The sequence below is a fragment of the Acomys minous genome, assembly GCF_964271855.1.
Source record: "Acomys minous genome assembly, chromosome: 13".
Classification (NCBI taxonomy): Eukaryota; Metazoa; Chordata; class Mammalia; order Rodentia; family Muridae; genus Acomys; species Acomys minous.
Genome location: NC_140495.1, coordinates 37,886,926 through 37,905,497, shown reverse-complemented (window position 1 = coordinate 37,905,497; position 18,572 = coordinate 37,886,926). Strand labels below are relative to the sequence as shown.

The 18,572-nt window shown below is 40.5% G+C and overlaps 1 protein-coding gene across 3 annotated transcripts in view; it reads right to left on the bottom strand.

The window, feature by feature from the left end:
• Positions 1-9,695, bottom strand: part of HMGN3 (high mobility group nucleosomal binding domain 3) — a 35,406-nt gene extending 25,711 nt beyond the window's left edge. Inside the window, exon 1 of one of the 3 annotated variants that reach the window (XM_084754816.1) lies at positions 9,457-9,695. In XM_084754816.1, the coding sequence (XP_084610942.1) occupies positions 9,457-9,471 (15 nt within the window). In that variant the 5' untranslated portion in view covers positions 9,472-9,695. The remainder of the gene's footprint in view (positions 1-9,456) is intronic. The other 2 variants (XM_084754814.1, XM_084754815.1) reach the window with 2 other exon arrangements.
• Positions 9,696-18,572: the final 8,877 nt, after the last annotated feature.

Here is an 18,572-nt window from a genome sequence, read left to right as displayed (position 1 = left end):
TTCTGAATGTAAATCAATTTCTATCATATCTCGTCATTGTCAACTTAAAACATCTATCTAGACCTAAAAGCATCTTAGCCCCTAAACAACTAAGCTTAATTGTAAAACTAAGCTATCTGGTCTTCAACCTGATCAGAGAGTTGAGAAGGAATAATATTGATTACTTGAGTATAGAAGGGGGAACAGGTCAACAGATTACAAAATGAGAAGATGACAGAGACAGTTTACTGACTGAACAGCCACCCAAAACTCTCTATAACATTGCAGCATCGTCTTCAGCCTTCAATATTTGTGAGGCAGGAACTATTGAGGACTTGCTTATCCTGTCTTGGCTGCCGACTCTGCCTGCATCCAAGCTTGCCCTTTTTTAGACAGAATTCTATCTGTGGTAAGAACGAGGATATTTTGCCCAGTGGCTTCTTTGCCACATGTAAAGCCATCGCCATGAGGAGATTCTTTGATGCTCATCATCCTTTTTGAGGTATGCTGAATGTTGCCAGGAGTTAACCTGTCTCATTGCCAATGAATCTTTAAAATAATGAAAAAACATTTTTGGATTTTGTTTTTTGGTTTTTCAAGACAGACTTTCTCTGGGCAGTCCTGGCTGTCCTGGACTTACTTTGTAGACCAGGTTGGCCTTTTAAAATGCCATATTCTGTATGTCTCTGAGGTTTCTGAAGACCTTATCTAACTATTTTACCTAATCTTTCTATAGAATAATATTTATCTGTTGAACCTAAGATGTATATTCTTGTGATAAAAATAGACTAGTAATTGAAATGATCATGATTTGATCAACTAACAATTAACTTGTATAACTTATTTATCCAAAACAGCCTGCAATAGCACTCGCAAATTATTGGAAGTAAACCTTGTATTATAATTGAGTTATATGGGTACAATACCTCATATTAGAGTAGAAATATATATAATGTGTGTGAAGAATAATCTTACATTTGAATTCTATGCCACTATATCTAAAATTAAACTTGTTTTGCAAAGATGCTCCACCATACAACAAGGACATTTGCTCAACTGTGTTCATAGCAGCTTTATTCGTAATAGCCAGAATCTGGAAACACCCTAGATGTCCCTCAATTGAAGAATGGATAAAGAAACTGTGGTACACTTACATAATGGAATACTATTCATTTATTAAAAACAAGGAAATCTTGAAATTTGTAGGCAAGTGGATGGAACTAGAAAAGATCATCCTGAGCGAGTTAACCCAGACTCAGAAAGACATGAATGGTATATACTCACACATAGTGGATATTAGTCACATAATACAGCATTTTTACACTCAATACAGAGACTGATACATCAACCAAGGACCATGTATGATGTGGACCTAGACCCTCTACTCAGATGTAGTAGCACAGTGGGTCCCACAATGTGGAGAGTAGCGACTCCTTCGAGCATGTACTCTGGCTACTGAACTTTGATCACTTCCCCCTGGCAGGATGGCCTTGCCAGGCTACAAAGTAAATGTATATTTTAAAAGATTTACTTATTTTTAACTGTGTGTGTGTGTGTGTGTGTGTGTGTGTGTGTGTGTGTGTGTGCGCCCATGTTGAGTACAGATATCCACAGACTGCCAGACACGGATTCTAGGAGGCAAACTCAGGTCCTCTACATGAGTAGTTGTCTTTACTGCTGAACAGCCTCCAGAGTAAATATTGGTATTTGAGCCTGTTTTTCCTATAACAATACCTATCTTCTCTATAAAGACCAAGTTAGGGACTCTTTTTTAAAGGTTGCAAAACCTCTTTTAGTGCTACCCGGTGCAAATATTTTCCTGGTTTTTTTTTCACGCAAATTTTTAATTTTTAATAATTTTCATGCCAGTGAAAGATTTCCTTATGTAGCCAAATTGGTCCGCTTTTCTATCTATAGTTTCCATCTTTGGGGTTATAATAGTGACAGTCTTTTGAAAGACACACTTTGAAACCTTGATTTCTGTTAATTATGCCTCCCCCCCTGACAAGGCCAATGCTAGTAGACTTTTTCACTAAAGAACAACAACAACCCAAAAAACAAAACAAAATAAACAAAACAAAACAATTTAAAATCTCATAGCAGCTGCTCATTCCCGCAGACCCAGTCCTCAGGGGCATCCCTTGCACTGCGACAGGACAGCAGCCTTCCATCTCCTCCTGACCCTCCCCCCCTTCAGCCTCCAATGCCAGCAGCCATTCCCTCTGAACACAACAGCCATCACACTCTGAAAATCCAGAGAGGAAACAGAAACCAAGGAACAAAACACCCGCCCACCAAAGACGAGCCCCGCAAATCATAGATCTATAACCACCGCAAACTCAGATGTTTAGACGCCAGTATGAGAACACAATCAGCAACAGCCAGGGCGATGTGTCTCTACCAGAGCCCAGCCATCCTACCACGGCAGGCCTGAATATCCTAACAGAGCGGAAGCACGCGCGCGCGCACACACACACACACACACGCACAAAAGACCTTAAAACCAACTATGGGAAGATGATAGAGGTCCTTAAATGTAAAATGAATAAATGCCTTAAAGAAATGGAGGAAAACACAAACAACTGGAGGAAGTGAATAAATCCCTCAAAGAAAGCCAAGAAAACACAGTTGAAGGAAATGAATAAAACTGCTCAAGACCTGAAAATGGAAATAGAATCAATAAAGAAAACACAAATTGAAGGAAACCTGGAAATGAAAGGTTTAGGAATGCAAAGAGAAACTCCAGAGGCAAGCTTCACCAAGAAAACACAAGAAATGTTATAGAGAATCTCAAGCACTGAAAATGTGGTAGAGGAAATGGGTAGATGGTTAAAAGACACGAACCCTTAAAAATCCCTGACATAAAACATCCAAGAAATCTGGGATGGAATGATGATTAAAACTAAGAACAGGAATAAAGGAAGAAAAAGAATCCAATTCAATGGCTCAGAAAACATTTTCAATAAAATCATTTAAAAAAAGTTTTCCTAACCCAGAGAAAGAGATGCCTATAAAGGTACAAGGAGCATACAGAACACCAAATAGTGGACCACAAAAGAAAGTCTCTTTGCCACATAATAATCAAAACAATAAACATATAGAACAAAAAAAATATTAAAAGCTACAAGAAAAAAAAGAATAAGAACTATATAAAAGCAAACCTATTTGAATTACACCTGACTTCTCAATCTCTATTGGGATTGAGGCTATAAAAGCCAGAAGGGCCTGGACAGATTTCCTGGGGATGCTAGGAGACCACAGATACCAGCCCAGTCTTCTATAACCAGAAAAACTGTGATCATCATAGATGGAGAAAATAAGATATTCACGATAAAATCAAATTCAAGCAGTATCTATCTACAAATCTAGCCCTACAGAGGTACTAGAAGGAAAACTCCAATGTAAGGAAGCTAACTACTCACATAAAAACACAGAAAATAAATAATCTCATAACCAAAAAAGTGGAGCGCGCGCGCGCGCACACACACACACACACACACACACACACACACACACACACACCCCTCCCACATCAACAATAAAATAGTTTGAATCAACAATCATTGGTCATTGAATGGATCCTAAACTTGGTTGGATTTTACCTTCAACACATTCTCCTACTGAGCTTTTTATGCAAAGGGAAGATAAAATCATGGAATGGCTCTCAATATCAATGGTCTCAATTCTCCAATAAAAAGATACAGACTAACAGAATGGATTTGAAAACAGAGTCCATCCTTCTGCTGCATACAAGAAACACACATTAACATCAAAGGTAGACATTACCTTAGGGTAAAGGGATGGAAAAAGATATACCAAGCAGATGAGACCTAAGCAGCAAGCAGGAGTAGCCATTTAAGTATCTAACAAAATAGATTTCAAACCAAAACTAATTGAAAGAAATAAGAAAAGAGACTTCATACTCATCAAAGGAAAAAATACACCAAGATGACATTTCAAATTTTAATACATATGCCCCAAACATAAGGGCACCTACTTTTGTAAAAGAAACAATACTTTAGCTTAAGTCACATATTGACCTTCACCCATTGATAGTGGGAAACTTCAAAACCCAACTCTCACCACTGGACAGGTTACCCAGAAATAACTGGAGCTAACAGACCAAATAGACTTAACAGATATTTATAGAATATTTTACCCAAACACACAAAAAATATGCCTTCTTCTCAGCACCTCATGAAATTTTCTCTAAAATAGACCACATACTTAGACACAAAGCAGTTTCAACAGACACAAGAAAATGGAAATAACTTCCTGCATTCTATCAGACCACCATGGAATAAAGCTGGGTATCATCAACGGCAGAAGCATCTGAAAGCTTACAAATTAATGGAAACTGAATAATTCTCTACTGAATGAAATAGGGGGTCAAGATAGAAATAAAGAAAGGAGTTAAAGACTTTCTGGAATTCAATGAAAATGAACACACAGAATACCCAAATTTATGGGACACAATAAAAGCTAAAAGGGCAGTTCATAGCACTAAATGCTTATATGTAAAAAAAAAAAAAAAAAAAAAAAAAAAGGAGAGATCTCATAGTAGTAATTTAACAGCACACCTGAAAGATCTAGCAAAAAGAAGCAAACACACCCAAGAGGAATAGAGAACATGAAATAGTGAAACTAGGGGCTGAAATCAACAAAATAGGAACAAAGAGATCTATACAAAGAATCAAGGAAACAGAGTTGGTTCTTTTAGAAAATCACCAAGATAGACAAACCCCTTCCCCAAACTAACTAAAAGACAAAGAAAAGAATAGCCAAATTAATAAAGTCAGAAATGAAAATGGGGACTTAAAAACAGACATTGAGGAAATCCAGAGAATCATAAGGACATAATTTAAAAACCTGTACTCTGCAAAATTGGAAAACCTAAAAGAAAGGGATAATTTTCTTGATAGGTACCATTTACCAAAGTTAAATCAAGATCAGATAAATGATGTAAATAAGTCTATAATAACCAGTGAAATAAAAATAGTCATTAAAAGTCACCCAACTCAACAGATTCCAGGGATCAGCTGTTTTAGCACAGAATCCTACCAGAAATTTCAAAGAGAGTTAACACCAATACTCCCCAAGTTACTCCATAAAATAGAAGCAGAAGGTACATTACCCAATTCATTTTCTGAGGCCACACTTACCCTGATACCCAAACCACATAAAGGCTCCAAAGAAAGAGAATTACAGGCCAATTTTCCTTATGAGCATAGATGCAAACATACTCAATAAAATACTTTAGAAGAAAACAAAACCAAAAACAGAATCCAAGAATATCAGAAAGATCACCCACCATGATCAGGTAGGCTTTATCCTAGAGCAACAAGGATGGCTCAACATACAAAAAAATCAGTAAGTGTAATTCACCACATAAACAAACTGAAAGAAGAAACCACAAGATCATCTCATTCAATGCTGAAAAAGTCTTTGGGAAAAAATCTATCATCCCTACATGATTAAAGTCTTGGAAAGATCAGGGATACAGAAGACATACATAAACCTAATAAAGGTAATTGATAGCAAGCCTATAGTCAACATCAAATTAAACGGAGGCACTCAAAGAAGTTCCACTAAAATCAGGAACAAGACAAAACTTTTTCCACTTTCTTCATATTTATTCAGTATAGTACTTGACGTTCTAGCTAGAGCAATGTGATCAAGAGGACTCAAATTGGAAAGGGAAAAGTCGAAATGTCACTATTTGCAGATGATAGGATAGGTAGTACACATAAGTGCCTCGCAGTTCTACCAGGGAACTCCCACATAGATAAACTAAGTAAAGAACTTTCTTGAGTCTCTAAATGGAAAGAGACGTCACTGTGCATTCCATGTCTGTTTTGTAGATAATGCCTTACAGAAACAGTAATTCTAGGGATACAGAATTGGAAACATTAAAAGGACATGAAAATGTGTTTGCTGATCAGGCCAGGACTGAATCCAGACTTGCTGGTAATGTTTCTATATAGATCATCCGATCCCAACATGACTGCGGCTGACATCAGTGAATGTTTGGGCAGAACAGTCTAGAACTGTCAGTCATTGTCCCCAATACCACTCGTGTCTGTGAGATTTCGCTCACTCACCACCCATTATATAATACAGAAAACAATTTTATTTAAATCGTAGAAAGACATTACAATGTTAAGTGCTGGGCTGCTTAAACAAACAAACAACAAACAACAAACCAGCAATCATTTAAACTTGGTTTAATGTTACTAATAAATATGCACACATATATATATGCATACATAAAACTTACAAATAAATGTCTGATAAATAGCTTATAATTATATGGATAATAATGTGGCCTTGAAGCAGTGCAGCTGAGGACTAATCATGTTAAGATATAATAAGAAGAGACATTCAAATGCCTGGTTACAGAAAATGATTCTGATTTTTTCCCTTGAGTCCTACCCACACTTTTTCAAGACCAGCAAGCACAAATTTAATCTATGTTCTTATCTATCCTATGGTTTTTGACTCTGAACAGCACATTCTGTAACCTATATAAGCTCAAAAATCAGTCAACTTCTTTTTGTCTGCTAATCTTATTACCTCATTGAATTAAATATAAACTCCCTGAGAACAAACAGTGTGTCCCTACAATATTTAAACAATGCTAGGTCTTCAGATGTTTCCACTGACTTTATCGGTGCTACTTCTTGCTCTGCAGAACCTGGAGGCTCATTAAACAACCCTTCCATGAAACAAGGAGCAGAGATGATAAGGAAAATATGATGTGGGTGCTTTTGAAGCTGATTAATGGGTTGGGGAGATGACTCAGTGGGTTAAGTGCCCTTCAAGCATAAGGACTCAAATTTGATCCGCAGCGCTCATATAAGACAGGTGTCTAATGCTAGAGAAAGTCCGTCATTCCAAATCAATGAGCTCCAGGCTGAGTGAAGGACCCTGTCTCCAAAACTAAGGTGGAGAGCAACAGGGGAAGATGGCCAACTGGACCTCTGACTTTCATTACTGCCCCTATGCTTGTCCCCTTTCCCTACCTCCTTCCCTCCCTCCCTTCCCTCCCTCCTCTTCCTCTCGTGCCCCTACCCCCTCAATTTAATTTACAAAGCAGGACAGGTAGTTCTTTAGTTAAGGAAATACAGTGGTACAGTATGTAAATCTTTCCACAATTACCTGGCTCTACAGACCTCTCGGGACTATGCATAGATCCCTCCAGATAGATCCCTTCTTGTATAGCTGTGGAGGCTTCATCTGGGGACAGTGGTATCTAATATGAGTTCAAGGAGCTCCACGACTTCACCAGGCAGCTCTAAGGCTTGACTACTAGATGAAATAGCTGTCACGGCCACGCAGTGTGTGTCTGTCCCTGCCCAGGTACCAAGGCAGGCGCTTGGCCTCCGGATCTCAGTAAAATGACTTCCTGTTAATGAAGGAGGCTGTCTCAGATGTTCTGAAGGACCCCACACAGCTGCGTGTACACAGGTGTGCCCCTAGTTGAAGAGTTCACTGTTCACTAATTCCACACACAGCCCCTGCCTTCCAGAGAAGTAAAACATCACGCCACTTTCTACTTCATTCTTTCCTTCCCTTTATAGATGGATAGTGATGGAAAGAGTGATGGTTTCACTGGGGAAAAGTTCCACCACCCTAGGAGCGGTTCTTCCTAAAGGGACCATGTGACCTGCTGCTCCTCCAAACACGTTAATAATTTCCAGGAAAAGAGTTAACCCCCGACTCCCTCTGTAGCTCATTTCTGGATAACGAGTTCCTCTGATTCTGCCAGAAGTCCCAACTCGTCACTAACCTCAGCTGAAAGGCTGCAAACAGTGACATCATTTAGTACCACAGCACTGGGAAAACAATGCTGCCACCGCATGAAGCTTGAACAACGAGGCTCAAGTGCTCCTACTCTTAACATGCCCTGAGCTTCTTCAACATCAAGGCTCTGGGTTTCCTAACTTCCTCTGGTTCCATCTCCCAATGAAGAGAGTTAACAACGGTGCCAAGTACGGCCTCTGGGATCGACAGCAGCTCCACTATAAACCAATAGTTAACGAAATGGTGGGTAACGCGTCCGAGACTCTGCTTAGTGAGTCTAAAATAGTTCCGTGATTATAAGGTTAAATGAGAGAATGCACTTCAGACTCCACCCAGTATTGAGTCACAGAGTAGAGTCACATTAAGCACTAATAAAAACCTTCTAATTAATATGATTGATTTTCTTTTAAAGAATGGAAATGCTTGGGCTCGGGAGATGGCTCAAGGAGTAAAGACAACTTGCTGTCGATTCTCACAACCCACAACCCACATGGTAGGAGAGATCCCACTACTGCAACGTGGGTGCCAGCGTCTCCCGTGAATACACAAAATAAATACATGTAATAAGAAATTCAATTAAAAGGACTGGAGGTACTATCAATTTCTTAGTGACGACATATAAGAAAACAAAAGCTTCTAAAAATTTACAGCTTAGTTTTAATATACTGCAACCACACACAATCTTGGGGTGTTATAGGAATCAAGTTTCAACTTTAATGGCCACGCTGGTTGGCTTAAGTCTTTTGGGCAGGTGATGAGGGTCCCCCCCCCCCTTAGGAAGCAGTCCTCACACATAGGTTCTCTCAGGGAGGGGTAAAAAATATCCGCCCTTCCTTTACCATTCCAATGATAAGTCGAAGCCCCACCCTGAGAGAGCTGTGCCACCCCACGTGTGACTCGTGATGTCCCTGCGCGCAGGGGACACAATCCACAAGAGGCGACGAAGAGAGGAAAAAAAGAGACTAAAATGACCCCGGTTGCCTGTCTGGCCAAGCGTGTGGTGGTGGGTAGGATAGCGGCCTCCGCTTGGTAGCCCCTGACCTTGGCAGGGTCAGCCAGCTTAGCTCCAGTCCCCTTCCTCGCCGCCGATTAGGCGCTGCGCACTGCTCCGCCCGCCCTCGCGGCTGGTGATTGACACTGGAGTGGGTACATACGGGTCCGCGGCGCAGTAGGGCTGGCGTAGGGAAACATGGCTTTCCCTCTCCGGCCTTATGCCAGCATCGCGCACTCCCTGGGCACGGCCCGAGGGACACTCCCGACCCCGCCTGACTCCTCTGACTGCTTCTGTGGTTTTCGATTTCCCTGGCCTGGGAGACTCCTCACACTACTACCCCTCCACCCCGAGAACAACCTGGAGTTTGCCAAGAGGAAACTCCTACGAGGGGGATGGACACCTTCCTGGCTGCTGCTGGCAAGAGGTGGAAACCATTCCAACCAAGAGTTGATAGAGAGGGGAGGACACGTCCCTGGAGGGAAAGTGACACTCGGAACTCAGTGCGGGGGGGCTGGGGAGGGGTGGCCAGCGAGATCTGCAACAGGCATCTGCAAAAGGAGCGGGTAGCAGTGGTGCCCAGTGCCTGAGTTACTATGCGCACTGTCGCTTCCATCGCAGCGCAGAGGGTTTACTCCGAGCACACTCGAGGGCCTGCGAGCAGTTTTTTCGGCAGGACTTACCTTTCTCTTCGGCATAATGACTACGTTGGTGTAGCAAAAAGTAAAGCAACGGGCTGGGCCGCCTGGCACGCCGCTGGATGCTGCCTGACCGCTGCAGCTGCTTCTGCAAAGGGCTCGGCTAGCCCGGCGTCTCCGACCTGCACCTCCGCTTCCTCCCCCGGCGCTCCACTCGCTCGCATCCAGGTCCCCCAATGGCGAGCCCTGCCAGCCGGCTGCGAGGCTCCATTGGCTGAGGGAAGCTTCTAAATTCCACGAGGGCACGCCCACCCCCGTTCACTCGGTACGCGCAGTTGTAGTTTCCACTTCACTGGGGGAAAAAATATCTGCCTGGCGACTGAGCATGCCCAGTTCAACTAGTATCCTTCAGGCCACACTATCCTGGAGTTTCATTGTTTCATGGGCCTTCTTTGGATTAGAGCAGTGCGCACCTGTATAGAAAAGAAGTTAAGCACTGACATGTTAACTTTATAATGTAAATGAGGAGAGGGGCTACTTTGTACATTTGTTATTCATAAAAGCTTGTAGTGGGTGTTCATGCAGGGTAGGATGCTCTTCTGTCCAGGCACAGTCTTAACAGTCCCTAAGGGTCTCAGTCCCATCTCTAGGAAAAATAAATGCCTTGGCCTAATTTTTTTTTCTTCAAACCCGTGATTACAAGTCACATACGAATTCAGCCTCTTATTGAGTTATATATGAAAATGGATATATGTTTGTTGTAGAAATTAAGGGGAAGTCTAGAAAGATAGGAACAAATTGCTTTATATTTTAAGTATGGACATTGAAGTGACATCTGCCAAGTTACCTTTTATGTATAGTGTAATGTTTCTCAAAGTTCCACAAAGAACTGCAAAAATGCATCTCTGAATTTGTTTTATAAGACCAGTTTTATGCTGATGAAAGACAAGAGAGAGAGAGAGAGAGAGAGAGAGAGAGAGAGAGAGAGAGAGAGAGATACTTAGGTCAACACCCTACAAAGACACAGACAAATTAGCAAATCAAGTTCAACAACATTTAAAAAGATAATCCGTAACCACTGCAGCTGCTCCAGCAATGGGCTTGCAGTTAGCCTTGGGAACACAGAATTTAGTCAATGGTTGAAAATAATCAGTGTAACCAGCATGCTACTATAATGAAAGTCAAGGCAAGAAACTAGACTCAATGACTTAATTCACATAAAATTACAGAAAAAACAAACTAATCTAAGCAGGGCTGGCATGTCAAATCATTTACAAAGCAAAAGGCACATCACAGGAAAGTGCACTGAAGCCTTATATTATGTCAGATGGGATCTACTTTGCTCACATGGAGACTGGCTGCGAGGCTGCAAGTAAGTATCAACCAAATCACGGGGGCAATTCATTTTAATGCAGATTTCACCTATATCCAGGATAAATGAATTATCTTTGCAAACTTGAGAGGTAATGAATAACTTTCATTTTTTGATGCATCTTTACAAACTCATGGTGCGTCTCTGTCTTTTTCTGACACTTCAGTTTCCTGCTGCTTTTGTTTTATTAGTCTTCACAGTTGCCCATTTTCAGTGAGAGAGAAGTCTTCCGGTTGACATGGTACCCGGTGTCTTTGATGGCATTCAGTGGATGGCATCATGTTCAAAAGAACTAAGATAAGATCAACTCATTACTTTAGAACTGCATGAAAACCTAGAGGTTCATAATTGTACTATTAAACTAATATTTCATAATGAATTTCTTGGAAGAAAGTTAACTTGCCAAGTGCCTGATAGTTGAAAACAAAGAAGAAGGAGAAGAAGAAGAAGAAGAAGAAGAAGAGTTGGAGCTTGCTTGCTGGGAAGCCGATGGTGGGGCTGGAGAGATGGCTTGGTGGTTAAGAGCACTGGTTGCTCTTACAAGGGACTTGGGTTTGATTCCAAGCACCACATGGTAGGTGGTTCACAACCATTCATAACTCCAGATCCATCAGGTGTGTGGGGGGGGATCACATGCCTTTCTCAGACTTCAAGGGCATCAAGACACAAACATGCAGGCAAAACACACCTAACTTAAAGTAAATACATCTAATTTTACAAAATGGATTATGAACAACCTTGAGTGTTTGAGCCTCTTAGGTCATTCACAAGTGCTGAAAATAACAACTTCAGTTGTAAGTGACAGTGGCCGTCTTCCCTTTGATGATGGACGGTACTGGCACCTGCGTAAGCAGGACAAGGGAACTGGTACCCTCCTCACCACCACACCTTATGCCTTTAGTACCCATGGAGACTGGGGAAAAGAGCAAGAAGGGAAAGCAGGAGGCAAAGGGAATGATTTGACAGGCAGCTAGAATTCCAGGTTAAGAGATAAAGGGAGCAGAACTTGCCAAGGGTGGGGCAGCAGAAGTGATCACCCTGGGAAGAGGCAAGCACGCCTGTGTCTTTGGGTATATTGCAAAGAGCATTTCTAACGCTTTTCTGGATGAGCAACCCGTATGACAGCAAAAGCTTCTCAACCAGGATGTGGATACTTCATGAGCTCAGACAGATGATGGATGAATTAAGGGAGCTCCTGCCTAAAGAAGAAAGAAGGGGAAATTGAAAAACAAATTTAATTGTATTTTCACACACCCCTTTTACTCTGTTCTACTCAAATCTGTTGAGATTATAAATACCCTTATATCAGCCTTCTTAAAACAGCAAGACAAAACCACTTGTAGTGCCATGATTGTCATCAAGGAAAAGCAGAGAGGATGAGAAAGGGAAAAGGAAGGAAAGGCCTTAACAGAAAATAAATGCGCTGCTCCTGGTCAAAGTAAGCAAGGCTTTAGAAAAATGAATATTTACACTTGGGGATGCAGATGGAGACAATTATATTAAGTGAATTAAGCCAGCCTCAGAAAGACAAATATATAGTTTGGCTCCTAGGTTTCATAGAGATACGTAGAATTATATGTATACAGATACCTATGAGTCTCTTTATGAAATGATGTCTCATCTGGCATACATGTCATCTCTAGGTAATGACTTAGAACTAATACAATGTGGAAACTCTGAGAATACTCATTGTTGGGGACTGTTTAGGATATCATAGGTAGTGAAAGAGTGTGTGTCAAATCATCCTGACTTTTCTGTATCCTTGCAAAGAGGGAAGAAAATTCTGTGAGTGAAGCTGTCCCTGTAGACCTCCATCTTGTGTTATGTTTTCCAACTTTGCTTGGTACCCATTCTTTCCATATTCCTCCTCTTACTTACCTGAAGAGTGACTAAACCCTGCACACACCCAAATTAAAAGCATCCCAGTCTCCCCAGTAACCATTCCAGGCAACTCCCTGACCCCACATCCTCAAAGGGTACCTAACCCAAAATTCCTGCAAGTCATATCTTTTCATAGTGTGACTATGTCAACCATTATAGAAATATATGTAGCTCTTAATGGCAAGAGAGGCCAGGATTCTCTGTGACCCTGTGACAGGAAACCAACCCCACCCCTGACTTTGAGCCAATTTAACGCATGTGTAGATAACTTCTCAAGTGTGTTTGTAAATATCTCTCCCACCCGTAAGCCCTTTTGGGTTCAATCTCTGTATGTTTACTTTTCCTTGGTCCTGATGCTGCTTGAATTCACAAGGGTATAATTAATTTACAATTTGTACATCCCAAATGACTATGTGAACATAAATTAGACATGCTTGGTGGCTAGGTTCTTATATAAGGAACCCATACAGAAATATGGGTTCAAGTCCAGGGACTGAGATACATTTTTAAAACACCGCCTTCTACGTGCACCATGCAAAGAGCCAGTTGGTTAAAGGAGGAAAAAGTTAACAGAGAGAATACCACAAAGTTTGTGATGAGGACACAGTCAAGTAAATATGACTCCCATCCCCTTAGAGGAAAGACCAGAGGTGCCAAAAACCAGTTAAGAGTTGCTGCCAAGACCTCTGGTTGAGTTACATATCCTTTGAGGCTGCTATCATTGCCAGCCCACTCTCAACAGAACCACACCCTGTCCTGTAAGCTGGTGAGCATTCCTACCCATTTCAGATATCTCCTGCATTGCTTTAAATGCCAGAATCCCTTGGAGTTGGCAAAAGACATCCAACAGCGCATCCCTGTCATTGCAGGAACCTTGTCTTTCAAACCAAACCCACCATTTTCTTTTCTTAATATAAGCAAAGAGGGCTAAATTAAATGTAAAAGATAAAAGAAAACCTAACTTAAGGACATGAGAATTAAAATAAATATTCTCCAAGTATCATAAAGTATCTGGAGATGATATTCAGCTTGGTTAGGGGCTATTCTATTATAGCATAGGAGAGGCTTGGGGAAGGGGAACCTTGGGTTGAAAGCATGAATACTCTTTGAAGTGAGCTTAGAAAAGGCTGAAGGCATATATATATATATATATATATATATATATATATATATATATATATATATATATTGACGTTTGTTGAATGGTAACATGGGGAGGACAGAAACCTCCTGTAGAGCGGAAGGGCAAAGGCTCTCTTGATCTCAATTTTCAGCATCAGTACACATCTGGAAGACTGGGTGTGTATAATTCAAGCACAATGAGAACTATTTTTAAGTATATGCTTAAAATACAAACCAAAGGAAATTTAAAATCTTAAGCTTGGAACTATGATAGTGGATAGTATAGTAAAATGGTTTTTTTTTTTAACCATAGTTAGATTAGTTAATAAGAGCCCCACTGATTAACATCAAAGCTCTAGGCAGTCTCAATACAACGGTAACATAGGAACAGGAAGAAATCAGAATCATTTATCTATTCAGGATACCTTAAATCATCTTTTAGACCCTCTAACATTCATAACTTGCATTTACCAACCTTAAAAGGCCTTCTAAGACCCTCAGATACTTTCTTAGAAGATTTCCTTTTCATTTAAACTTCTGTATCCCTATTTAATTAGTTACCATGAAGCATAGGTGAGGTTGCTGTGAGCAGTCACTATCATTTCACTAAAACAATGGTAAAAGGTTATACCTGAGACCTGGATTTTGAGTTCAGTTACAAGGCAGACTATCTAGACCTGACAATAGTAGCTCTAGAAGTGAAACTTAAGGCCTGGTCCCCTGTATCTGAAGAGGACTGAGAAGGCATCTGAAGCCTATTTGTCTTTAACCTGAGGTCCATGAATAAGGAAAACCTGTTTTCCTTTTTAATTGAGAAATCTAGTTATCTAGTAGTTTTAGCTAGCTAATAAATTGACTAACAAAATAACATGAGGGGCTACTTTAGACTAAGGAGCTAATTACCTGTTCTCTAGCTATCAAGCTAACGTTAGCTTATCTATCAACGTGATCAGAGACCTGAGAAGGATAAATTTGTCCTAAATGAATCTATTTGTCAATCAAAATGACAGAGATGACTAGTCATAGTTCACTACCTTGACAGTTGTCCCAGGCTGCTGTGGTTTTCATGGAGCCATGGACAGAGGCAGTTTGGCCATTAGGCACAGAGGTTGAGAGGCTCTTTTGGTGGAAGAACATGGTAGAGTCTGACCTCACCTTGCTTTCACCAATGTCAGACAATAACTCTCCACGTGTCCACTTTGTCCACACAGTTCATGTCCACAGGCATTGGGGGCAGTCTTGCCCAATGATTTGCACACTATAATCTGTCTGTTGTTGTGTCCAAATCTTCTTGAAACCCTTGGGGAACCACTGTTAGGGTTTGGAAATCTCTGTTTATCATAATAAACTTACACATGTTAAATGCCATATTCAACACATCTCTGGCAAGCTTGAGGGTTAGCATATTTTGAGTTAAGCAATCTTTGCCTGTCTTTAGTTATCTGCTCTAAACTATACCTTATAAACAAAGAGCAGAATGTTATGATCTTATTTTATGTTTGACCTTGAAAATATGTTTAAGAATCTAAATAAAGCTCAATCAATCACATTGGTTCTTAGCATTAATTAAAATATGTTAAAGGATTTGATTATTTATAATATCTTAATCATTAAAGAATAGGACTTCAAGTTTCATCCCTGTTAAGTTGGATCCTTAAAAATTAGAAACATAGTCCATAAAGAAAGAACACAGAAGCTTCCTGTAGGATTTAGTTTATAAAAAGTCCATAGCTTGTAAAAGTATAAAGGTAATAACATCATATTCAGAAAACAAGACTAAACATATTTATAAGGCAGTAATTTTAAGCATTTGAGAATGTACGTAGGGCATAATAACCAAGTTGTAGCATTGTAATCAAATGAACGTCTCTAGAATTAATATATCACAGTTTCCAGGGCTGGCAATGTAGTAGAACATTGCATTTGAATTTATTATATCAAACCCATTGGCCAGGAAGCCTGCTGATAAAAATTCTTATGAGCTGCAGTCACAGGTGTGAATTCAAGTCCCAACTTGGCTAACTAACTAAGATCATATTAGTTAACATCTTGGAACCTAAGTGGGCCTTACAGCAATGACAAAACAGAAGCAGTTGTTGGGAACTTAGCCAAGCTTCCAAGTGACAATGGAGGGCATTGGTTTTGTCACTGTCTTAATAATTGGTCCAGTTTCCTAAACAAAAACAAACTGTGAAAGCATATTGGGTTGTGTGTGGGGAAAGACCTTAAAATAAAAGCCAATTGAAGTCATGTTGATACAACTGAGATGGACAAAAATTAGATTAAAGGATTAACTTTCACATGTTTCTCACACACACACACACACACACACACACACACACACACACACACACACCAGAGTAGAGTGAGTAAAACCACTTATTTTAAGCTATTTTTAAAAAGACATTTTGTAGAGTGTTTCATTGGGTGAAGAGTCTTTCCTTTATAAGTAGATCTGACCTTGCAGTAGCCTTAAAGACCTTCCTGGGTCTCAGGGAGCCTGTGTCTGCCCACAAATGAGTTGGTGTTGTTCATATAGGATTGGAGGAAGTAGCAGAAGATACCACGGCAAGAGTTGAGCAGAGCAATCTCCATGGCACTTTTAATTTGCAAAATGAAGAAAAGGGTTTATCACAACATAAACTTCTTTTCTAAATGAAGTCTGATTTGGAAATTGTTCTGGCCAAAACAACAGAGGCTTTTGTCTCCAGCTCCACTGCAAATACAGGTTGCTAAGTGACAAGGCTTGTGGTAATGAAATGTATGCAAAAAGCCATGAGGCCTTAGTGTAAACACGACCTGCAGTTGGCTAGGTCTGTGCCCTTAGTTCTGTGGCTCCTTCTATCCTGGAAGTTGCTAACAGTGTCTGAAAGTAGAGGAGTCATCTAATGCCCAAAGAGATGAGCACTGCAGATTAAGGATGCAAGTCCTGAAAGATGTGGTTCAGAGTTTCTGTCCTGGCTCTGGACTACCCAGCAGCACATCACCTCCGGTATATGGAAACTGAACACCTACTTCATCAAAGTTGCTAAACGTACATGGTGTTAGTGAAGTGTATATCTGAAAACAATTGCTCAATGACATTATAATGCACAGGAAAGACTGAAAGGGATTATCTACTGAATGATGGGCATATAAATTGCCTGAAACATAGTATTTTACATATTTTGTTGAAGAAATTATATTGTGTTTTTCCTTAGATTATAAAAAAGAATCAGAAACTTTTAATGTTTCCTGAATTTCTGGGAGCCTGATTTTATATATTGAACAGGACTCTTTTTAAAGTCAGAATAGACAGGGGTAAAATGGCAAACAGGCATTTCTTTCTTTTTCTAAACACAAGTTTAATTTATTTTTAACTAATATAGAAGAGCAAAATGATGCAGGACGATGGAATATTATGTGATCTTTTTTTGTGCAAATACGTAACGACTGAGGTGTAAAGTGAGTAAGTAAATTCGTTAATTTAAAAAAACAAAGACATGACAGATGTTTGCAAACCGGATTCATAGATGCCCAGTGCTGTGTTTCAAATGATGAAGGTGTTGGATAGTTGTTCAGTGTCATCTTTGTTATACCACAGATGCTAGGGTCCCTTATTGCAACTTGGGTTCCACGTGCGATTTGCATTTGGATAATCAGACACGCTTACATGAGAATTAGAAAGTGGAAGTTATAGGCAGCTGCCTTTGCTCCATCCATACGTGGACTGCTTCATGCTTTCCTGTGTCAGTAAAGATCCTAGGCACTAGCCTCACAGCTCTCCCAACAAACACTCTGCAGGCAGAGCAGGCCTGTTACGGGCCAGAGATAGTGTCTCCCGTGCCCCAACCCCCAAGACAGGGTTTCTCCGTAGCCTTGGCTGTCTTGGACTTGCTTTGTAGACCAGGCTGACCTTGAACTCACAGAGATCCTCCTGCCTCTGCCTCCCCAAGTGCTAGGATTAAAGGCGTGCACTACCATGACTTAATTGAGACAGTGTTGTGATTTGTAAAGTTAGGACTACAGAGGAGGTCTGACTTCCTTTGACGATCAGATCTGACATGTAACTTTGGGAGAGTTTTCAGCTACCTACAATCAGTTTCTTTGGTTTTGCTTCCTTCTAATCTGGAGTCTATTTCTTTAGCTCTTCCAACTATTCTACAACTCTCTAAACATCAAGTCTCTCTCCTCTCCCATTGGTTAGAGTGGGTCACTGAGTTATAGAACTTTTTATCAATTATTTACACCCTATGGATTCCTTCCCACTGAAGCCCTGACTGTGGAAGCTGATATAGAGAGATGTCCTAGCTTGTATGCCCTTGAGTGCCCATGGTAAACAAAGCCACTTTTTGAATTAGGGTTTCTATTGCTTTTATAAACACCATGACCAAAAAGCAACTTGGAGGTGGGGTTATTTCATCTCACAGCTTGCAGTTCATTATCCAGGAAAGTCAAGGCAGGGGGAGCTCCAGGGACAAACTGACACAGAAGTCATGGGAGAGTTCTGATTATTGGCTTGCTCCCCAAGGCTTGCTCAGCCACCTTTCTTATACTCCAAGACTGCTTGTTGACAGGTGGCACTACCTGCAATGGGCTGAGTGTTATATAAAAATATAAAGGAGGTCAACCAACAGATCAGGTATGAAGAGATTTATTGTATGGAGGAGGAGAGAGATTGAGACAGAGAGAAGAATAGGAATGAGTGACAATATTTTATGTACTAGAAAGAAAGAAATATTTATACCCAAAGGAGAGGGCTGATAATTGTGCCTACCATTCACCGAATATCCCTCCTTCATGCTTT